Source organism: Pongo pygmaeus, chromosome 16 (genome assembly GCF_028885625.2).
Source record: "Pongo pygmaeus isolate AG05252 chromosome 16, NHGRI_mPonPyg2-v2.0_pri, whole genome shotgun sequence".
NCBI lineage: Eukaryota > Metazoa > Chordata > Mammalia > Primates > Hominidae > Pongo > Pongo pygmaeus.
In genome coordinates, this window is record NC_072389.2 from 37,905,311 (window position 1) to 37,930,324 (window position 25,014).

Genomic DNA, 25,014 nt, shown 5'->3' on the forward strand with positions numbered 1-25,014 from the left:
GCAGAGGAAAAGTATCTGGTCCAGCGGGTCCTGGTCCTCCATGCTGACTTGGACATATTGCCATTTATCTCTCACTCAGTAATTCCTTGAAAACAATACCAAATTTTCAAACTGTATAATCAAAAGCAAATGGCCCTTAAATGGCCAAGGGTGTCTTAGCCCTCAGCCTGCTTTATGTGTGTTATCTCATTTTACCCTATGGAAGTTTTCCCGCTATCGTCCCCCCTTTTTGGTGAGTATTAGTAAAGTCACACAGACAGTAAGTTGCTGAGTCAGGATCTGAATCCAGGGGTAACAGACCCCCTGCCCTTACGCTATGCTGCCTCCTACTTTCACCATCTACAGGAAAGTTCTAGAAAAAACTATGGGACACCTATGAGAATGCTTTGTCAACTGTAAGGAATTAATAAAAGCTAAAAAAATCACCAAGTGCCACCACTGGGATCCTGTCATTTCAAATGGGGAAAAGGCCTACCAGGAGGTTAGGTCAGTAAGTGGCATGGCAGAGACTGGAACCAGGGCTGCCAATTTCCTGTTAGGTCTGTGATCTTTCCAGGGGTATTAAAAGGTAGAATCACAGTTCATGGCCCCTCTCCACCTAGGAGCCACGCTGAGGCTGAGCTATCTGGGAAAGAATCTAGGAGAGAGAAGGATATTGGCAAAAACTCCAGTCCCCTTTGTAGGGGCTAAGGAGGTCTCTCTCTAACTTCACTCATTTGGTTGACTGACATGAGAAGAATCTATTTGTGGATTGTGAATCTTCCACAGAGTCAAAGATATACAACTTACTTAGGCAGAAAAAGTATTTTGATATTCACAAAACTACCCACTACTCTATTTCTGTGAAGAAAATGTTTTGACCCAATACAATCTCATGGTATGGTAGCTTGGGCACTGGCTTGGCAGTCAAGGACCTGAGTTCTGTGCCTGGCTGGGTGATCCTGGCCATGCCGCTTCCTATCTCGGAGACTCTGTTTTCCAAGCTGCATATGCCTGCCCTACTCACTTGGGAGGATGAAGCACCATAAGCAGGTAAAGTATCACCATTATAATTACAAGAGTACCTTTAAAAAACCAAAAAAACAGGAAATATCAAAGATACTTTGCTAATGAACTTGCCAAATTAATGCTATTTTCCATTCCTCCTACTTGATTCAGTCTTCCTGCTATCGAGCAGAATCCTGATCAAAAGCACTTGTGTTGTTTCTAAACCTGTTTATTCCTGTTGTTCTTTTTATTGAAATTATGTAATTTAATGACTTGATGGTAAACTACATATATGACTGTCAAAAGGTACTATTTCTATAAGTTTTAATGAAAGAAGCTAAAATATTGCTGTTAAATGTAGGTATAGAAGGCTGGGGAAACTGGGGAAACATGGCAACTAAATGCAATGTGGTGGTCAGGATTAGGTCCTGGAACACAAAGGGGACAAAAATGGAAAAACCAGTGAAATCCATATAAAAACTACCATTCAGTCAATCTAAATGTATCATTGCCAGTTTCTCAGTTGTAACAAATGATCACAGCAATGTGAGATGCCAAGAATGGGGAAACTAACTGACAAGAGCTATATGAGAACTCTCTACTCTTTGCAACTTTTCTGCAATTTAAAAATTATTCCAAAATAAAAATTAAAGTATATTGTTTAAAAAGTGTGGGAAACACAGTTTTAAAAGATTGAGAACAATTATAAATATCTAGAAAGATTCTATGGTGATATTTGCAAGAGTCTTTACTGAACTTTAAAAATACAGTATGGAAATTACAGATGCTCTCATTATGGAGTATGTAGGGAAGACCTATAGGACTGCATTTAACAGATTCATAATTCAAGAAAAGGCTTCATCCCTGCATCAGAAGACAGACAAAGGATACAACATTTAATTTGTTGTAAGTTGAAGTGTTAAGGGATACAAGTATCATTTTCCATGATTCCCAATTTTGGCCAAATTTTTTCCATTAACCTACCACACTGGATAAGCGCTCTGCTCTATAAAGACAGATGGCATCGGCTGGGCATGGTGGCTCACGCCTGTAATCCCAGCACTTTGGGATGCCAAGGCAGGTGGATCACCTGAAGTCAGGAGTTTGAGACCAGCTTGGCCAACATGATGAAAACCAGTCTCTACTAAAAATACAAAAAATTAGCCAGGCGTGCTGGCGGATGCCTGTAGTCCCAGCTACTCGGGAGGCTAAGGCAGGAGAATTGCTTGAACCCGGGAGGTGGAAGTTGCAGTGAGCCGAGATTGCGCCACTGCACTCCAGCCTGGGTGGCAGAGCAATATTCTGTCTTGGGGGGGGAAAAAAAAAGGATAGATGGTATCAACACAAGAATTTTTGAGGCATGGATTAATTCAAGAGATTGTTCAGAGTCATTTACAAAGAGAATACCTGAGATGCAAGCCTGATATAATTTTACAGTTGACTTTTTAAAAAAAAATCTTGTAAATGGTCAGAATTCCTAGGATTTTTCAGTTGTTCTAATTAACTAAGTCAGTCTAGGGAGGAATTCAATATAGTAACCCTTCATGAATAAGAATCATAGAATGCACTGAAATAACTTAGTAAGAGTAATCATCTCAGAAATTCAGGAGTTGGAATGTATCTTCAAAATCATCTAGCAAACTACTTGTCTAATGGTACCTCCTCTACCCACCCACATAACACAATCTTCCAGCAAGCAGTGGGTGAGGAACCCACTACTCAAGGCCATCAGTTTTCTCTTCAGACAGCTTTAAAATCTGTCCGTCTAAAAGATTCTACTCACGGATGCTTATCTGACATCTTTGGCCATAAGGAGGTGATCTAATTTCTCACTAATAGCAGAGTCAGCGATTATCTGAAGTTGAGTCATTTCTTCCATTGTTCATTTGCTCATTCATTCATTTGCCCATTTAGCAAATATTAATTGACAACAAATATGTGGAAAGTGCTGACCAGCACAGTAAATATAAACATAAAAACGGTCATATATCTGCCTTCATGAAGCTGGAGGAGGAAGAGAAAATTTACAAACAAATAAATAGAAAATAATATGAAATATGAGTATGTGAAAGTAATATGAAAAAAGAAGGCTGTAATAGACAGTGCCTATTCAAAGTGCCTCCTGAAGAGTGGGTGGGCAAGGAAGGCTCAGAGCATGGGACTATCTGGCAGAAGGGTTTTCTAGGAGAGGGAACCACTACTGCAATGATCCTAGAGCAGGAACAAGTACCTCGTGTTGGAACACAAAGAAGGCCTGTGTGGCTGGAGTTTAGTGGGCAGGAGGGGTGAGTGGTGTGAGAGAAGACTGGAAAGGCAGAAGTGGTTAAATCAGTTTGTACGGCATGAGTATGAGGTTGGATTTGATTCCAAGAGGAATGAATACGAAATAACAGAGTGCTGTGAGCTATGCGGCAGGTGGAGACTGGATTAAAGGAAGAGCAAGAGTGGAAGCAGAGAAACCTGCTTGATATGGGCCAGGTGAGAAGGTGGTAGCTTGGATTACAAAAGCGGTAGGTGTGGAGATGGAGAGCAATGAATTGATTCCAGACACTTTTTGAAGTTAGAGTCAACAGGACTAGCTGTCAGACATGAGAGCACAAAAAGAATCAAGGAAAAGTATGACACATCTGGCATATGCTATGAAAAGGGATTTCCTTTGTGGGATCCCAGTAAATCCTCCTAAACAATCAGTGGAGCAGGTAGCCTTACACTCATTTTTATATGAGGATACTGAGATGTCAGGGATGAAATGATTTGCCAAGGGTTACAAGGCTTGTGAAGCAAGGATTTGAATTTAGGACTTCTGACCCAGACTTTTCTATGATTGTAGCTTTTATTTCAATATTTTATGTTTCTTGTCAAACAAAAAAACTCAACAAAACACATTCTATTAACCACGTGTTTTTATAAAATAGAGGGTAGAAATAGAGGGTGCAAACTGAGAGGAGGAAACCAGGACAACATAACTCATCCTTCCCACCTAGAAATGTCACAATCACAGCTTCAAAGGAAAACACAAACTTCTTCCATTAATTAAACGGATGAATCAAGTTTCAGTTTCCTCTCTCCTTTCTGTACAACTTGTCTTTGAAGGCATTTCATTTGGGAAATGTGTGACCTTTAGCCACCATGCTCAATTAATTGAATGCTTCGCATCAAAAGTCACCAGGCCGATCCACATTTTACACCCACTGCTTTTCTGAAATACTTACCCCAGTTCCTTAGGTCTGTTTTGTTGAAATCATTTTACAAAAATAAATCATATCAAAGTTTTTTTTTATTATTTCTAAAACTTTGCTTGCAAAACTAAATATTTTTAACACCATGGCAACATGGTCAGGACTCTGGCTAATATATCCAGTCTCGTACCAGAGCTCAGACTTAGTAAACTACTGCTGTGGACAAATGGGCTGTGAAGGAGGAAAGAGCTAATAAATTAGACAAGGTCAATAATCATTCAAGTCATGTCTTCTGGAGCTTCCCAAAAGGTGATAAATTAGCCAGACTTGTCCTAATGATCAATACCCTCCTCTCCCTTCTAGAACACACCAGCATCCATTGAGTAAAGTGCAGACTGCAAGGCCTCTCAGGAATTTAAGTACTACCTCACACCTCCTGAGGTACTTCCTCAGGCATCGCCTCATCTGACCCTTTCAATATCCCTTTGTGTTGGGCAGAGTCCAGAAGTATGATCAGCTCCATTTTTTTTTTTTTCAGTTGAGAGTCACAGAGGCTAAGTGATGTGGCAAAGTGCATGGTTTATCAAGTGGTAAGAGGCAGAATTAACTTTAAACTTGTATCTCCTAAATCTCAGTTCAGTACTACTTTCAACACACCAGCCTCTGTCATTGAAACTTAACAAATTCACAAATGCTTTGTTTCACTGTGGGATTTTTTTTTGTTTTTATGTATTTGCCAAAGTTATACGTGCACACAGTTTAAAGAATCAGTGCATTCTATACACTTTAAGAACAGCAGTCCCCTATCTCCACCCCACCAATTTCCTCAATTCTTCCTCCTCAGAGACTACCTCTTTTACCAATTTTATGTGATTATTTGGTGCTTAGTAGTATGTCTCTAACAAGCTTCTATTGCTTTTTTTTTTATTTTTCTCTTTATCAACTATAAATGATGTAGTTCTTTCCTCCACTCCCACCTCTTCACTTCCATCATCCCAATATAGCACAGGGTACCATGACTTGGTTAGACTAGGGTTTGGTGTTGACATTATTATGACTTTGCAAAAACAACTCGCAGTCCCAGCTGATATGTGGAAACTCTGATTATTCCACATTTCCCGCACATTTCCTCTTTCTCTCACACTTGCTCTCAGAATTTTTTTTTCTGACTCAGTTTGTTTTCTATGAGCTTAGCGTTAAATGAACCTCACAACTGTTACTAGTTGTATAAAATCACTTGTCCAAACATTCAGATATATTAGATGTATTAATTGTGTATTCCTTAAGAATCTTCTCCATGATGCTTTTGACTTAATCAAATCTGAAATGTTTTCTTTCAATGTCTGGCTGTCATCCTGGGCTTTTTCTCTATGCTGGAGGCTCCATTCACCTTCCTTCTCCATTGGAATTTTTATTTCCTCTGACCTAAGTCTTCCTCTTTAATGGGACAGCACTTTCTTTAGTAGCATCCTGAAGATAACTGTATGGGAGATAAGTTTTTTGAGAAATTGCATGTCTGAAAATGTTTTTAATCTGTCCTTATATTTGACTAATAGTTTGGTGGATATAAGGTTCTGGACTGGGAATAATTTTTCTTCAGAATCCTGATGCATTTGTAGCTTTTAGTAATGCTACTGAAAAGTCTGAAGTCATTCTGTTTCCTGTCTCTGTGTGTTATCTATCCCCACATCCCACCTACTTCTAGGAGGGGGTGAGCTTTCCTTTTTGTCCTAAGTATTCTGAAATGTTCTAGTAATAGTATAAATCTGTTTTACTACCCCATATTAGTCAAATATCACATGGTTAGTAAGTGGCAGAATTAAGTTTAAATTTTTGTCTCCTAAATTCTAGTTCAGTGTTATTTTCAACACCCCAGACTCTGCCATTGAAACTTAACTGCCATTCACAAAGCTTCATTTCATTCTGGGGTTTTTTGTTTTTGCATATTTTTTGTATATTTTGTATATTAATCAAATACAGGGGAGTAAAACATTTATACTATTATTAAAACATTAAAACTTTTTAGGCCTTTTAAAATTAGGAACTCATATCCAACAATTTTAGAAATTGTAAATGACTATTGATTAATTTATGTACAAATATGTATGACTTTTTGCATATTTGTATAAATATGCACAAACTTGTGGTATGTATAAGTCTTACAGTAAAAGTTGGATTGCTTCTCACCTCCTGTTACTCCTGGATTAGAATTCAGCTTTCTTGTTCGATTAATTCATTTATCATGTATCCACACCTGTTTTTGAGTTTCAAAAATTTTGTGGTTCTCTCTATGCTTTAAAACTGATGCTTTTAAAGAATTCTACTATCGTTCTAGAAATTTTCAAAAGGAACTGAAATTCTACATGAGTGTTCACTCCTAGATGAGTGTTCAATCAACAACGTTTCCACCAAAGTCCTCCAAAAGGTTTCCAAAGTGACTTTTCCCCCTTACTAGAACCATATTGTTGTTTATGGGCCATGTTTTAATTAGTAATTAAAGAAAATTTTCACTCTCATGACAAGATCTAATTTTTGTCTTTTTTCCTCTTACAAGAAGCATTTAAACTCTCATGGAGGGAAAGCCACTTGATGACACCAGGTGGCAGAGGTCATTCGTTCTGCAGGGTCAGGGCTGGTCTTGAGCACAGGAAGCATAGTTCACCCTGTTATGTGACTTGACAAGTCCTAGAAAATTCCCTTACCTTCTCATCTACATTAGGAGCCCAATACATGTAACTTCCACACATGGAAGAGATAACAAAACCTTGCAGGTTGCCTAGGGGTGGCCCTTTAGTCCTCTGCTATTAGTTCAGTTAGCCACATCAGACTAGTATGCTTTCTTTTGGGTCACGAAGGAATAAAACAGAAGCCAGGTCAATGTCAGAGAGACAGAGAGGGAGTCAGAGAAACTGAAAAATATTGACAGGCAGGAGGTGGAAGGAGAGAGATTACAATAGGCAGGGATCGGTTGAGTGGCAGTATGTAGAGACAAGAGAAAGCCTGAATTCAATCTAATTTTTATGTGTAGTCCCTTTAGAAGATGAGCCACAGAACAAAGTGGGGCTTATTCTTCAAACTTTATCATTCTGGATCACATTGTTTGTGCTTTTGGGGTGAGCCCGCAAACTGTCAAAGAACAAAGTATGGCACACATAAACCTGTTTCAAATTTCAGCTTTGCCAGTAGTAGCAAAGTAACTTCCATTTCCTTACTGTAACAACACAGGTAATAACACTTACTTTGAAGGAGTTTTAAGAACTAGAAATGATGTAAGCAAATTTGCTGGTATTAAGTGCTCATTAAATGGTAAGTGTTGTCACTAATGATGGACACACGCCACACCCTTAACCATATTTATAGACCCTTTGTCCACTGTCTACACTGGTAGGGAGGAGAATTTTATTGCTGCCATTGTTTAGAATTGCCAGTGCATGATGATAATAGAAAAACCAACCGACTTCTAGTTGACTTCATTATTACTTTTAGATTCTCTACAGACATGCCAGATAAAAAACAGTACACCAAGTTAAATTTGAATTTCAGATAAGAAAAAATTTTTTAGTGTAAGTGTGTACCATGCAATATTTGAGATACACTTACATTAAAAAAAATCCTGAAAGAAAAGTATTGGGCCTCCTGAATTTTATTTAATAAATTTGACAACCCTAAGAGTAAGGAAGAACCATTTTGCTTCCTAAGATAATATCAACAGGAAACACTTTCTTAAATTCTCTTTGGGGCCCAATAGTACTGACTGACTCAGGCAAAGGCTACACTTTCATCAGAGTGGACAGATACATTGATTCCTGACGGAACAAGAGCCAGCATGGCTGTAAGAAGCCAGAATCAAAGAGGATGGTGACGAGGCAAACTTGCATTAAAAGCTGCTGAAGAGCAGGGACAGAGGAACCGTTTCCCCTCCCACAGTAACACAAAGTTGAATATCCATTAGATTAGCAACCAGTTCTTAGCATTCGTCCCTCCTACTCATAGTCAACTCTTGATCAACTGCAGTAATAGGAAGAGAAAAGGACATCACACATAACCCCAAGTCAAAATGAAAACAAAACTGATCCAGGGTAAGATCAGGCCCAGTGGTGGCTCATGCCTGTAATCCTGGCACTATGGGAGGCCAAGGCAGGAGGATCACTTGAGCCCAGGAAATTTGAGACTAGCCTAGGCAACAGTGAGACCCTGTCTCTACAAAAAATTTAATTTACAAAATTAGCTGGGCATGGTGGTATACATCTGTAGTCCCAGCTACTTAGGAGGCTGAGGTAGGAGGATTGCTGAAGCTCAGAATATTGAGGTTTCAGTGAGCCATGATTATGCTGTTACTCTCAAGCTTGGGCAATAGAGCAAGAACCTATCTCAAAAAATAAAAAATAAAAAAAACCAAAAAGAATGAGATCAAGTGATAGGTAATGACATGTGGCCTTGTTTCTGCTAAGTCAGACCTGCCCTCCCCTGCGTTACTAGGGATCCTGACTCCTGCAGGCAGGACCCAGTAATATCATTTTACCAACAACCGTGTTGCTAGTACAGTCAATATCCTTTCTTCTTAAAGTACCTTTCACACAACTTAGGCTCTGTAAAATATTACTAAGTATACAATGAAAAGGAAAAGAAAGCAAGCCAATGTTTCATGCTTTAAGTTAGGAAATGCTGTTTTAAACAGCATTAAACTTTTTTTTAACTACAGAACTTCCCAGAGGCTTTAATAAGCTCATGTACTTTGAATCCCTAGGATATGATTTTCGTACAGAGCATGTCCAGGTTTATTTGATCATAGACTCTTTCAGAGAACAACAGTTCCAGTTCACATTTCAGGTAATATTTTTGGGTGCTACTATTTGAGGAATCCTACATCTACAGTTTCAGCAATGCTGCGCGCACATGTGTGTGTGTGTTTGTGTGTGTGTGTGTGTCTGTCTCTGGTATTAACTGGTGCAATCAGAAAGAAGAATCCACTCCTTGGTGTATTAGTTTCTGATTGCTACTATAATAAATTAGCAAAAACTTAGGAGGCTTAAAACCACACAAATATATCACCTTATGGTTCTATATGTTAGAAGTCTGACATGGGACTCGTAGGCTAAACTCAAGGTGCTGACAGGGCTGTACTCCCTTCTAGAGACTCTAGGGAGAATCTGTTCCTTGCCTTTTCCACTTCTAGAGGCTTCTCACATTCCTTGGCTCATGGCCCACTTCCTCCATCTTCAAAGCCAGCGAAATTACGTCTCTCTGATCATTCTTATGTCGTTATATCTCCCTCTGATCACATCCAGGGAAAGTCCTCAGAGTTTAAAGACTGACTTTAAAGATTCATGTGATTAGATTAGGCCCACTTGGACGGTCCAGGATAATCTCCCCATGTCAACATCAGCAAAGTCCCTTTTTGCCATGTAAGGCAACATATTCACAGATTCTAGGGATTAGGGTTTGGACATCTTTGGGGGGCATTATTCTGCCTACTACATATGGGTGGGTAAGAATACCCTGAGAGTTCCAGCCAGCAAGCAAGGACAAAGAGGGAGAATGAAAGTAACTATTGCCATTGTTTGTGTTTTCTCAATTATTTCTTACAACTTCACAGTATCAGGGAAATTGAAATTATTGTCTTGTTAAGGGATGTAGAACAATAAACAAAATATGGAACATGTTCCCAAGCACCAAGAACTTGGTTCTCTCTCTACAATGTAGAGAAGCAAGCACAAGTGCTCCGTGAATTAGATACTCCACAATCATAGCCAGCTGGCCTCTCAGCAACACCGGCTGATTATACAGGCTGTGCACTTTCCAGTGAAAGGTACATGCCCTTAAATCAGCTTTATTGAAGCTGCCCTCACTAAGAAACTGTGCAGACATTATTTCCTATGATGCAGGTCCTATAACTATCCATTTTACAGGAGAGAAGGTGAATACTTTCTACGATTATGCTACTTGACAAGGTGTTACTTTCACTGAACCAGTAAAACATACACATCTGAACTCAAAGCCTGATCTTAGTCCTATGTAATGTGCCTATTTGTATGTCTATTCGACAATCCATCTACCTGGATTTCTTCCCCTTTCCAATTCCAACCCAAAGCAAGTTCCTTCCTGTGACTCTGTCTGATCTGACAGTCTACATGTGTGGTTTTGGAAGTGTGTGCACACGTGTGCATGCTTGCGTATATATGTTCAGTAACTCTCTGTAATTTTTTTCTTCATGAGGCTTCATATTTTGAATGCCAAAACTTTCTGTCTGATCTCCAATCAGATACGGTGACTTCTGGGTCACAGGCGGGATATGTATTGAACACATGCCTTAGAGTCATAATCTAGTTTCAAAACTTGGCTAGGTCATCACCTCTGAAACACTGGCAAATTACTTGAGCGCCGCAAACTTCAGCTTTCTTATTTTGTGAGAAGGCAAAAATAGTATCTGCCTCGCAAGGTCACTGAAGAATTAAGAGGTGATATAGATAAAGCACTTGATAGATAATAATCACAATAAATCGTAGTTGATACTATTATCAATTCCATGCTATGTTTACCTGCATAAAAATGCTATTCAAAGTTCTTGCCTCGCTGAAAGATGCTTAATGACAACTTCTACTTAAATCAGTGACACTAGTATGATCAATAACCATAGGTTAATTCACATTAGGTTAAGGTGTGTTAATACTATTTTTTTTTTTCTAAAAGGCTTTGCCTGCCTGGAGAACTAGGGCCTGATACTTCTTGAAATTTGCTAATCACATCTGGTTTAGCTTTAGACATTTTCTGGGATTTTGCCAGCAGCTACGACACTTTAATGGCTACAATAAACCTCAAAGCCTCATCAAATCTTTGCTGTATGTGTGAAAATTATGTCCTCTTCAATTAAACATTCAATCTCAGCTCACACCAAGGCCTTATGGAAAAGGAGGTGAAACCTGAATGGAAACGTAAGATGAAACGGACCGCCACGATTCTGGCCATCTTGCCAGATGGTATTTAGAAGAAAAAGAAATTCATTAGAGAACCTACGGTGTGTATTTTCTTTAAATATTTACTGGGTACCTTTCATGTGTTGAAAACACTGGCATCTCTAAAGATTAGCAGGGCATTTTTGTTTAAATATTCCATGTGTGTGAGGTGGGGGGAGTCATTTCCTCATTTGCCTTTGTGGTACTTCATGTGTTTTGGTGAAGCCCGGTACAAAGAAGAAAAGTAACTGAGACAATGTTCAGTTTTCTTTCCTAAGGCCGCTCTACCCGCTTCAGAAGCTCTTGTATTTTCCTAAAATCGGCTGAGGAAAGTGTCAGTTGAGTACTGAGAGATCTGGAATGACAATTCAGAGCCTCCCTAGACAAAAGAAGGTGTACCAAAGTGAGGCGCTATGGGGGAACCCTTGTCTCTCTGCTCGCCTCCCAATTCACTCCTCTTATCCTCTTGCTATTTATCATCAAACGTACAGGGACGTCAAAGTGAGGCAGCCCCTGGAAGGAGAAGGGAAAAGATCAAACAGGGATCAGGTTTCAGCTCAAAGACTATAGGAGAGGTCAGGCCAAGGGTTTTACAAGGGGCCAAGAGACAAGAGGGAATGGGCATTCAGGAACAGCCATGGGGCAAACAAGCTCCTCTGCCATTGCTAACTCTTGCTGCCACACTGAGGACCAGCCTGGGCCCTAATTCTACCACTGGAGAGGGACAGACAAAAATGCTAGGTGGTAGCTTACTACGCTTTATTACAATATTAAGCTCCTCAACTTCAACAAGGATACAACCGCCAATTCTTCAGGAGAGAGAAAATAATGACCACAGGTTCACATATCACATTTCTAAAGGAAGCATCCATTTGGTTGAATTCATTCAACCACATCAATGGGAGAAAAAAAAAACCCACATGTTCCTTTAAAAATAATATACAAGATAAAAATATTCACTTGTAACCATTATCCTTTCCATGTAAGTTTTATGCTCAAAGTAAAAATAAATGGCTCTCTTTGCCACTGGGAGCAGATCTTTCCCACTTTACTTCCATTTCCAAGCTGTTCTCAGCCTCAGACTTAGGTTTCTGAGTACTCTTTCACAATAAACATTTTTAAAATGTTTACTTTATGTCTTAGTGTTAAAATATTCCTGGTTGAAGCCCTTCATTTCCTCAAGCTCTGCTTCTGGCACTCTGGGCTCCATTTCCACATTAACACGCTCTCTAAATCCTCCGCAGAGCTCTTCAATTGGAGTTATACAAGCTCCAAGGCAAGTATTTATATTCTTGGACAAGGAGATGTCTCCACAGTGAAAACACGAGACTCTAGAAATGCCAAAGGAAAATTCCTGCCCAAGTGAGACATATTTTCACCTTTTAAAAAAGCCAAAAAGGGGCTTTCAGCATTTTCTTTTGAATAATTAAAAATGTAAATTAAACTAGAATGGAATGTTTACTGTGGGCCTTACCATCATTATTAGACTCATATATAAACCAAACATACAGGAACATGTGTGTATGTGTACAATATGTATGATATATACATACTTAAAGCAGCAGAGTAAACTAGCTAATGTGTAAGTTCTAGCAACTAGAAACTAGAAAATATGTGAGTTCTAATTGGATAGACTTGATTAGACTTGATTAGAGCTCAGTAAATCTGTCTATTACTGGCTGTGTGAACATAACTTCTCTAAGCCTCATTTTTCTCATCTGTAAAATGGGTTTAGTGTAGTTCCAGCTTATTAAGATTGTTATATGAGACAACAGTAAGCATCTAGTAAATGGTTACTGCTATTATCATTAATAATGTTATAACTACTGAATGTTCGAAAATGTAGATATAACAAGATATGGATATAAGAAACAAATGATCAACACTAATAAAAGAGAAGAATTTGAAAATACAGTGCCTCTACACACTGTGTAGAGAGGGAAAGATTCATGAAAGCTGTAATGCACCATCACTGAACTCTGCACCAATCCCACTCTATGAGCCAGACCTAAATAATCCTCTTAAAACATTTTTTAAAAGTAATCTTAGCTATTATCGTAATAGCAGAACAGTTCCTATTACCTTCTAGTTGCCTCTTCAGTTTTCTCAAATCTTTTATGAGGTCTTCAAACTTCACTTGGGAGGCCAGAAAGAAATCCTGTGGTTCCGGCAAGGGGAAAACACTCTTTTCTGTTCCAGCTTCCTAAGAGATATGGTAAACAAAAGTACATTATACTTCCCAATTGTCACTTTCAGTTGAAATTCCAAAGCATCAATGAGGAAAAAAAAAAAAAAGCTTTTTTATTGGATGTCTGAGTAAGAATCACAGCAATGCTCCTCTGCTATTCCTAAATTTGGACTTGTGACTTTGAAGTGCTTTCTTGTCTTTCACAATCTCTTTTTGGACTTATTGGCAAGGAGGTCGGCTATGGCATGGGCAAGGTTCTATTTTGCCTCATGAATCAAAGAGAAAATTGTCAGGTCATCCTGATCTTGGACACTCTACTCCCATGAAAAATGGAAGAGGGGAACACATGAAAGTACTTACATTTGAAGTCCCCATTTGATTTACACATGCTAGCAATTAGACAAGTCATCTTTGGGGTATGCCAATAGGTGTGAATCAGAAGGTGCTGGATAAGAAGGCACTGCAATGGAAGATACAATCACCCTCCCATCACCCTTCCTCACCTTTGTCTGTGGCTTAAAGCTCTTCTGTGTGCATGCATGATTAGATCCTTTGTATATGGGTGTATCTATACATATACACAGTTTTTTTTGGAGATAGGGCCTTGCTTTGTCACCCAGGCTTGAGTGCACTGACACAATCATGGTTCACTGCAGCCTTGACCTCCCAGGTCCAAGCGATCCTTCTAGTTCAGCCTATTAGCTGGGACCACAGGTACGTGCCACCACACCCAGCTGATTTTTAATTTTTTGTAGAGACGGGGTCTCACCACGTTGCCTAGGCTGTTCTCTAACTCCTGGGCTCGAGTGATCCTCCAGCCTTGGCTTCCCCAAAATTCTTCATATATTTGAAAAGCTTTTGCAAATGTTGTTTGGCTTATCTTAGGAGACTGAGGGCAGGGTGAGGTATAGTTTTAACAAGCTCCACTGCTATACCTAATGGAGAATTCTCAGCTGAGAAACATCTTGAAGGACAAAAGCTTCAGGCACATGAGCCTCAAATATCTTTTCCAGTCTAGCTAGCTTTCTCCCTGAGTTGTTTAACTAAGCTTTGTATCTTGCATGTCTTAGGCAGTCTTCAATTATTCCTCTCTCCGCACAGGCTACTTTGCCAGCTTTCCTTCACATTCCATCTTCCCTACTGCCATTAGGACTAATTCCAAACTCTAAAACTGCTTTACAAGGCACTTTATGATCTGGCCTCTGTCTACATCTCTGGCCTCATTTCTACCTTCCCCTTATCTCCAACTCCCTCCAGACCTTCATGAAATAATAGACCACGATCTCCTGCTTCTAGGCCTTTGTCTACAAAATGGTCCCTTTCCGACCCTTCCCTAGTGCCTCCTTAAACTTCCTTGTTCATACTCATCCTTTCAGTCTTAAAACAAACATCCTTCCTTAAAGATTTCCCCTAACCCCCAGCACGTGGGTGTTTCTCCCCTGTTCTCCAAAGGCCTATGACGCTTACATTATCACAGCATTTATCACCATTAATTTTTTTCCCATAAGTTATTGGGGTAGAGGTGGTATCTGGTTACATGAGTAAGTTCTTTAGTGGTGATTTGTGAGATTCTGGTTCTCCCATCGCCCAAGCAATATACACTGCACCCTCTTTGTAGTATTTTATCCCTCATCCCCCTACCCCCGACTCTTATCCCCAAGTTCCCACAGTCCATTGTATCATTCCTATGCCTTTGCATCCTCATAGCTTAGCTACCACATATCAGTGAGAACATACGATGTTTGGTTTTCCATTCCTGAGTTACTTCACTTAGAATAATATTCTCCAATTTCATCCGGGTCGCCGAAAATGCTGTTAATTCATTCCTTTTTATGGCTGAGTAGTATTCGATTGTATATATATATCACAGTTTCTTTACTCACTCTTTGACTAATGGGCATTTGGGTTGGTTCCATGATTTTGCAATTGTGAACTGTGCTGCTATAAACATGCACGTGCAAGTATCTTTTTCATATGACTTCTTTTCCTCTAGATAGATACCCAGTAGTGGGATTGCTAGATCAAACGATAGCTCTACTTTCAGTTCTTTAAGGAGTCTCCACACTGTTATCCATACTGACTGTACAAGTTTACATCCCCACCTGCAATGTAGAACTGTTCCCTGATCATGGCATCCACGCCAATATCTGTTTTTTGATTATTTGATTATGGCCATTCTTGCAGGAATAAGGTGGTATTGCATTGTGGTTTTGATTTGCATTTCCCTGATCATTAGTGAAGTTGAGCATTTTTTCATATGTTTGTTGGCCATTTGTATATCTTCTTTTGGGAACTGTCCATTCATGTACTTAGCCCGCTTTTTGATGAGACTGTTTTTTCTTACTGATTTGAGTTTACTGTAGATTCTGGATACTAGTCCTTTGTCAGATGTATAGACTGTAAAGATTTTCTTCCACTCTTAGGTTGTCCCTTTTGAGGTACAAAAGCTCTTTGGTTTAACTAAGTCCCAACTACTTATCTTTGTTTTTATTGCATTTGCTTTTGGGTTCTTGGTCATGAAATCCTTGCCTAAGCCAACATCTAGAAGGGTTTTTCCAATGTTATCTTCTAGAATTTTTATAGTTTGAAGTCTTAGATTTAAGTCCTTAATCCATCTTGAGTTGATTTTTGTATAAGGTGAGAGATGAGGATCCAGTTTCGTTCTCCTACATGTCGCTAGCCAATTATCCCAGCACCATTTGTTGAAAAGGGTGTCCTTTTCCCACTTTATATTTTTGTTTGCTTTGTTGAAGATCAGTTGGCTCTAAGTATTTGGGTTTATTTCTGGGTTTTCTGTTCTGTTCCATTGGTCTATGTGCCTATTTTTATACCAGTACCACACTGTTTTGGTGACTATGGCTTTATAGTATGGTTTGAAATCAGGTAGTGTGATGCCTCCAAATTTCTTCTTTTTGCTTAGTCTTGCTCTCGCTATGTGGGTTCTTTTTTGGTTCCATATAAATTTTAGAGTTTTTTTTTCTTTTTATTTTTCTGAGACTGAGTCTCGCTCTGTTCAACAGGCTGGAGTGCAGTGACGTGATCTCGGCTCATCGCAAGCTCCACCTCCCAGGTTCATGCCATTCTCCTGCCTCAGCCTCCCAAGTAGCTGGGACCACAGGCACCCACCACCACGCCCAGCTAATTTATTTTATTTTATTTCTAGTAGAGACGGGGTTTCACCATGTTAGCCAGGATGGTCTCAATCTCCTGACCTCTTGATCTGCCCGCCTCAGCCTCCCAACTGGGATTACAGGCGTGAGCCACCGTGTCTGGCCTAGAGTTGTTTTTTTCTAATTCTGTTAAGAATGATGGTGGTATTTTGATGGGGATTGCACTGAATTTGTAGATTGCTTTGGGCAGTATGGTCATTTTCACAATATTGATTCTACCTTTTCACAATATTGATTCTACCCATCCATGAGCATGGGATATGTTTCCATTTGTTTGTGTTGTCTATGGTTTCTTTCAGCAACATTTTGTAGTTTTCCTTGTGGAGGTCTTTTGACTCCTTAGGTATATTACTATATATATATACTTTTGCAGCTATTGTAAAAGGGATTGAGTTCTTGATTTGATTCTCTGCTTGGTCACTGTCAGTGTATAGAAGAGCTACTAATTTGTGTACATTAATCTTGTATCCTGAAACTTTGCTGAATTCTTTTATCAGTTCTAGGAGCTTTCTGGAGGAGTCTTTAGGGTTTTCAAGGTAAACAATCATATCACCAGCAAACAGTGACAGTTTGACCTCCTCTTTACTGATTTGGATGCTCTTTCTTTCTCTTGTCTGATTGCTCTGGCTAGGACTTCCAGTACTATGTTGAAGAGGAGTGGCGAGAGTGGGCATCCTTGTCTTGTTCCAGTTCTCAGAGGAAATGCTTTCCACTTTTCCCCATTCAATATTATGTTGGCTGGGGGTTTGTCATAGATGGCTTTTATTACATTGAGATTTGTCCCCTGTATGTAAATTTTGCTGAGAGTTTTAATCATAAAGGGATGCTGGATTTTGTTGAATTCTTTTTCTGTGTCTATTGATATTATCATGTGATTTTTGTTCTTAATTCTGTTTATGTGGTGTTATCACACATTTATTAACTTGCACATGTTAAAACCATCCCTGCATCCCTGGTATGAAACCCACTTGATCATGGTGGATTATCTTTTTGATATGTTGTTGGATGCAGTTAGCTAGTATTTTGTTAAGGATTTTACCATTTATGTTCAACAAGGATATCGGTCTGTAGTTTTCGTTTTTGGTTATGTCCTTTCCTGATTTTGGTATTAGGGTGACGCTGGATTCATAAAATGAATTAGGGAGGCTTCCCTCTTTCTCTATTCTTGTGGAATAGTGTCAAAATGATTGTTATCAATTCTTCTTTGAATGTCTGGTAGAATTCTGCTGTAAATCCATCTGGTCCTGGACCTTTTTTTTTGTTGGTAATTTTAAAATTATCATTTAATTCTTACTTGTTACTGGTCTGTTCACGGTATCTAATTCTTCCTGATTTAAGCTAGGAGGACTGTATTTTTCCAGGAATTTATCCATCTCTTCTAGGTTTTCTAGTTTATGTATCACCATTGATTTTTAAATTGCCATGTTATCTTGTACACCTTCCCCACTAGACTCTAAACACCTCACAGGCAGAAACTGTGTCTTGTTCTTGGTATAGTAAACAACATCTGGCATATCAATAAGCTTTATTTTTGGTTGATGGGCACTACTACAGAGGGCTTATAAAACATGGTTCTGAGATGTATGTACCTTTAGCAGGAGACATCTAATTTATCACTACGTTTTCTTGTGGTTTCAGGAATCCTCTTGACCCTTCCTCTTTAAGGCCATTAGCTTTGTTAGGGATGCTAGGATATGGTAGTTTTCTTCATTTTATCAGACACAATGTACTTTTTTCCCCCATCTTCATATACTTATTTTACTACTTTAAAATGGAAGCAGTACTCTCGTCTGAGTGCCAAGATGGAACAACATCTAAGATCCTCACTACAAAGCTCCATGCTAATCTATGCTGGAAGAACTCAGGCATAGTATCTCTTTCCATTTTCCAAAACTTTATCAGATTCAGTCCTGGTTTTGAATGCGTGTGTGTGTGTGCGCGCGCTCGTGCACGCGCTAGAAAAAAGGAAATGTTGCTGAGTCTATCAGGCTGGTAGCAGCTCTTATGAAAGCTGCTTAATTAGAGTTAAAAAGGCATGACTCTACATGGGTTTCTTTAAATTTCACAGACCAAGACTTGGACCAAAAACCAGGCATGAGAAGAAGGAAGCAGGGAGCAGGAGTCATCTTTCTTTAGCTAATTGCTCATCACCACTAACCACAAAAATCATCACTTAGGCTCCTACAGGAAAGGGCCAGTTTCATAAATCACATAATTCTATACTCTTGTTGAGTGAAATGCATTTTGCACAGTAAAAACCAGAAGAGCACCACACTACTGTGGGCTTATTTTTCCTAGACTGGGCCATCCCACGTTTGAAACTGTTCTCATTGTAAGATTTTCCTCTGTGAAGCTGATTCCACTGGGTTCAGCTCTTTTCAACCACAACTATATTCCACAGGCAAATTTCAGCCTTCCCACACAATGCATTTGACTTGGTTGGGGTAGGCATTACCAATAAATCTGCCCATGCCAGCCTAGGGTTAGAAATGTCACCCTCAAAGATTCTTCAGGATAATTCTTCTGCCACACTAGTACCTGCTGTCAAAACCTAGGGTATGTGCTTATGGGCCTGCTGCTACTTCTTAATTTCCTGAAGCTAAACACGCATTCCTCACTCCACCAGAAAACAGCTCTCATCTCCTCATATCTAGTTCTTTACAGATGCCACTTATTACACATTTGTGAATATTAACATTATATCCAGTTCAGCAAGTTTTATCAGACACCTGTATTACAGGCAGTAAAAAAGAGACAATGGCCAGGCATGGTGGCTCATGCCTGTAATCTCAGCACTTTGGGAGGCCAAGGCGGGTGGATCACTTGAGGTCAGGAGTTCCAGACCAGCCTGGCCAACATAGCGAAACCCTGTTTCTACTAAAAATACAAAAAAAAAAAATTAGGTGTGGTGGTGCACACCTGTAGTCCCAGCTACTCGGAAGGCTGAGGCATGAAGAATTGCTTGAACCTGGGTGGCGGAGGTTGTGGTGAGCCAAGATTGCACCACTGCAGCCTGGGTGACAGAGCAAGACTCCATCTCAAAAAAAAAAAAAGAGAGACCACAATGAATTCTGAACCTCAAAAACCAACGCCAAGATAATAGGTAATTCCTCATATATACATGCAAGGCAGGATAAGATGCATCTTGAGAGAGATTCAAACGAAGTACTTCCAGGCTTCAAAGGTGAGGGCTTCAAAGCCTTCCTTCAAAGATCAGGATGTTAATAACGACCTCAAAAAAGGGCCATGTAAGATTAGACTAAGTTATTTTTCACATCTTTTTTCCCTTTTACAAAAGTGATACATGTTCATCATTATGTTTAGTAATGGAAAGACAGAAGACAGTAAAAAAAAAAACAAAACAAAAAAAACCCTTACAATCCTAATATCCAGGAACATTTTAATGTATTTTTTCAGGTTATTCTGTGTGTGTGTATTTATATTTATCTATTACATATGTGGTATTATACTGTATGTTATTTTGAAACACATGCTTGTAAATTAAAAGCAGATCAAAAATATTTTCTAATACCACTATATTCTCTCCTATACACTCTCCATGAGAGTATATTATTCCAGTGTGTGACTCTAGTATCATTTATTTGACCTTGGTCTGTATCATTGTACACCTACCAAAATTTTTCCAATATTTTGCTATTATAAGCTATTATAAGTAAACAGTCATTAAATCCTTAGTTGTTTTCTTAGGGTAGAAATTTCTTAAAAGTTTACACATATTTCCAGGGCTTTTGATACAGAAAGGTCGAAAACCTTGCTTTTGATCCTTTTGTAGTTCATGAGTGTGATGGATTGGGTGTTCATATGCATGTGTGAGATGCGCCACCATTGAACCTTGTTATGATATGGACACATTACATGTCTGACACGAAGAAAAAAGGAAAAAATGAAAAAATGTGGGAAAAAAGGGAAACAAAAGAGAAAAAAAAAACAAAAACACAACCTTGCTTGCCCATAAAGCATATATGTATAAATTAGGAAAATGTGTTCCTCTAGATAGGCTTTATGGGCAAACAGCTTGACAAGCACATGGCATCTTTATGTGAATTTTTTAAAGTGTGCCCTTTATAGGATATATAATTTGGTGAATCAAGGGCAGGCTAGATATGAGTCCCATTTGACCTAGAGACCTTAAACAGAGAATAACCTGATTTACCATACATGACACTCCTGAGAAAGGTTTGATCAATTTACAGTGCTAATTCTATATATCTAGTTGGCAATTTATGTCTTCTACATGTCTTTTGTAAATTGCCTGTGATATATTTTGCCATTTTTTAAAAATAAGAAAGTTTTTTTCTTGTTAATTCTCAAGAGTTCATTGTCTATTATGTTGTAAACATTTTCCCAGTATGTTATTTTGAATTTAGTTTTAAGTCATTTTTGAGATACTGAAGTATTTTAAAATTTTAATTAGAAATTAAAGTTTTTTAGTTTTATGCATTGAAAGTTACCATTCTCACCTTTTATGGTTTCTGCCTTAGACTGAACACTTTGAAAGGATTTTACTACTTCAAAATCAGTAAACTATTTACCTACACTTTTGTCATGTCTTATTGATTTTATTTTTCTTTTTTTTTTTAATTTTTTTTAAATTTTATTATTATTATTATTATTATTATTATACTTTAGGTTTTATGGTACATGTGCCCAATGTGCAGGTAAGTTACATATGTATACATGTGCCATGCTGGTGCGCTGCACCCACCAACTCGTCATCTAGCATTAGGTATATCTCCCAATGCTATCCCTCCCCCCTCCCCCCAACCCACAACAGTCCCCGAAGTGTGATGTTCCCCTTCCTGTGTCCATGTGTTCTCATTATTCAATTCCCACCTATGAGTGAGAATATGCGGTGTTTGGTTTTTTGTTCTTGCGATAGTTTACTGAGAATGATGATTTCCAATTTCATCCATGTCCCTACAAAGGACATGAACTCATCATTTTTTATGGCTGCATGGTATTCCATGGTGTATATGTGCCACATTTTCTTAATCCAGTCTATCATTGTTGGACATTTGGGTTGGTTCCAAGTGTTTGCTATTGTGAATAATGCCGCAGTAAACATACGTGTGCATGTGTCTTTATAGCAGCATGATTTATAGTCCTTTGGGTATATACCCAGTAATGGGATGGCTGGGTCGAATGGAATTTCTAGTTCTAGATCCCTGAGGAATCGCCACACTGACTTCCACAAGGGTTGAACTAGTTTACAGTCCCACCAACAGTGTAAAAGTGTTCCTATTTCTCCACATCCTCTCCAGCACCTGTTGTTTCCTGACTTTTTAATGATTGCCATTCTAACTGGTGTGAGATGGTATCTCATTGTGGTTTTGATTTGCATTTCTCTGATGGCCAGTGATGGTGAGCATTTTTTCATGTGTTTTTTGGCTGCATAAATGTCTTCTTTTGAGAAGTGTCTGTTCACGTCCTTTGCCCACTTTTTGATGGGGTTGTTTGTTTTTTTCTTGTAAATTTGTTGGAGTTCATTGTAGATTCTGGATATTAGCCCTTTGTCAGATGAGTAGGTTGCAAAAATTTTCTCCCATTTTGTGGGTTGCCTGTTCACTCTGATGGTAGTTTCCTTTGCTGTGCAGAAGCTCTTTAGTTTAATTAGATCCCATTTGTCAATTTTGGCTTTTGTTGCCATTGCTTTTGGTGTTTTAGACATGAAGTCCTTGCCCATGCCTATGTCCTGAATGGTATTGCCTAGGTTTTCTTCTAGGGTTTTTATGGTTTTAGGTCTAACATTTAAGTCTTTAATCCATCTTGAATTGATTCTTTGTATAAGGTGTAAGGAAGGGATCCAGTTTCAGCTTTCTACATACGGCTAGCCAGTTTTCCCAGCACCATTTATTAAATAGGGAATCCTTTCCCCATTTCTTGTTTTTGTCAGGTTTGTCAAAGATCAGATGGTTGTAGATATGTGGCATTATTTCTGATGGCTCTGTTCTGTTCCATTGATCTATATCTCTGTTTTGGTACCAGTACCATGCTGTTTTGGTTACTGTAGCCTTGTAGTATATTTTGAAGTCAGGTAGCGTGATGCCTCCAGCTTTGTTCTTTTGGCTTAGGATTGACTTGGCGATGCGGGCTCTTTTGTGGTTCCATATGAACTTTAAAGTAGTTTTTTCCAATTCTGTGAAGAAACTCATTGGTAGCTTGATGGGGATGGCATTGAATCTGTAAATTACCTTGGGAAGGATGGCCATTTTCATGATATTGATTCTTCCTACCCATGAGCATGGAATGTTCTTCCATTTGTTTGTATCCTCTTTTATTTCCTTGAGCAGTGGTTTGTAGTTCTCCTTGAAGAGGTCTTTCACATCCCTTGTAAGTTGGATTCCTAGGTATTTTATTCTCTTTGAAGCAATTGTGAATGGGAGTTCACTCATGATTTGGCTCTCTGTTTGTCTGTTATTGATGTATAAGAATGCTTGTGATTTTTGCACATTGATTTTGTATCCTGAGACTTTGCTGAAGTTGCTTATCAGCTTAAGGAGATTTCGGGCTGAGACAATGGGGTTTTCTAGATATACTATCATGTCATCTGCAAACAGGGACAATTTGACTTCCTCTTTTCCTAATTGAATACCCTTGATTTCCTTCTCCTGCCTAATTGCCCTGGCCAGAACTTCCAACACTATGTTGAATAGAAGTGGCGAGAGAGGGCATCCCTGTCTTGTGCCAGTTTTCAAAGGGAATGCTTCCAGTTTTTGCCCATTCAGTATGATATTGGCTGTGGGTTTGTCATAGATAGCTCTTATTATTTTGAGATACGTCCCATCAATTCCTAATTTATTGAGAGTTTTTAGCATGAAGGGTTGTTGAATTTTGTCAAAGGCCTTTTCTGCATCTATTGAGATAATCATGTGGTTTTTGTCTTTGGTTCTGTTTATATGCTGGATTACATTTATTGATTTGCGTATATTGAACCAGCCTGAAGCCCACTTGATCATGGTGGATAAGCTTTTTGATGTGCTGCTGGATTCTGTTTGCCAGTATTTTATTGAGGATTTTTGCATCAATGTTCATCAAGGATATTGGTCTAAAATTCTCTTTTTTTGTTGTGTCTCTGCCAGGCTTTGGTATCAGGATGATGCTGGCCTCATAAAATGAGTGAGGGAGGATTCCCTCTTTTTCTATTGATTGGAATAGTTTCAGAAGGAATGGTACCAGCTCCTCCTTGTACCTCTGGTAGAATTCGGCTGTGAACCCATCTGGTCCTGGACTGTTTTTGGTTGGTAAGCTATTGATTATTGCCACAATTTCAGCTCCTGTTATTGGTCTATTCAGAGATTCAACTTCTTCTTGGTTTAGTCTTGGGAGGGTGTATGTGTTGAGGAATTTATCCATTTCTTCTAGATTTTCTAGTTTATTTGCATAGAGGTGTTTGTAATATTCTCTGATGGTAGTTTGTATTTCTGTGGGATCGGTGGTGATATCCCCTTTAACATTTTTTATTGCATCTATTTGATTCTTCTCTCTTTTTTTCTTTATTAATCTTGCTAGCGGTCTATCAATTTTGTTGATCCTTTCAAAAAACCAGCTCCTGGATTCATTGATTTTTTGAAGGGTTTTTTGTGTCTCTATTTCCTTCAGTTCTGCTCTGATTTTAGTTATTTCTTGCCTTCTGCTAGCTTTTGAATGTGTTTGCTCTTGCTTTTCTAGTTCTTTTAATTGTGATGTTAGGGTGTCAATTTTGGATCTTTCCTGCTTTCTCTTGTGGGCATTTAGTGCTATAAATTTCCCTCTACACACTGCTTTGAATGCATCCCAGAGATTCTGGTATGTTGTGTCTTGGTTCTCGTTGGTTTCAAAGAACATCTTTATTTCTGCCTTCATTTCGTTATGTACCAAGTAGTCATTCAGGAGCAGGTCGTTCAGTTTCCACGTAGTTGAGCGGTTTTGAGTGAGATTCTTAATCCTGAGTTCTAGCTTGATTGCACTGTGATCTGAGAGACAGTTTGTTACAATTTCTGTTCTTTTACATTTATTGAGGAGAGCTTTACTTCCAAGTATATGGTCAATTTTGGAATAGGTGTGGTGTGGTGCTGAAAAAAATGTATATTCTGTTGATTTGGGGTGGAGAGTTCTGTAGATGTCTATTAGGTCCGCTTGGTGCAGAGCTGAGTTCAATTCCTGGGTATCCTTGTTGACTTTCTGTCTCGTTGATCTGTCTAATGTTGACAGTGGGGTGTTAAAGTCTCCCATTATTAATGTGTGGGAGTCTAAGTCTCTTTGTAGGTCACTCAGAACTTGCTTTATGAATCTGGGTGCTCCTGTATTGGGTGCATATATATTTAGGATAGTTAGCTCTTCTTGTTGAATTAATCCCTTTACCATTATGTAATGGCCTTCTTTGTCTCTTTTGATCTTTGTTGGTTTAAAGTCTGTTTTATCAGAGACTAGGATTGCAACCCCTGCCTTTTTTTGTTTTCCGTTTGCTTGGTAGATCCTCCTCCATCCTTTTATTTTGAGCCTATGTGTGTCTCTGCACGTGAGATGGGTTTCCTGAA

General features: G+C 38.8%; 1 protein-coding gene and 1 non-coding gene across 4 annotated transcripts in view; one reads left to right on the top strand and one right to left on the bottom strand.

The window, feature by feature from the left end:
* FMN1 (formin 1) overlaps positions 1-25,014 on the bottom strand; it is a 442,344-nt gene that overhangs the window by 111,965 nt on the left and 305,365 nt on the right. For all 3 annotated transcript variants that reach the window (XM_054450470.2, XM_054450471.2, XM_054450472.2), the window contains one exon: positions 13,202-13,322. In XM_054450470.2, the coding sequence (XP_054306445.1) occupies positions 13,202-13,322 (121 nt within the window). The remainder of the gene's footprint in view (positions 1-13,201; positions 13,323-25,014) is intronic.
* On the top strand, positions 20,259-20,363 carry LOC129014923 (small nucleolar RNA U13). Its single transcript, XR_008494442.1, has one exon. It is a non-coding gene; the product is annotated as a small nucleolar RNA U13 (small nucleolar RNA).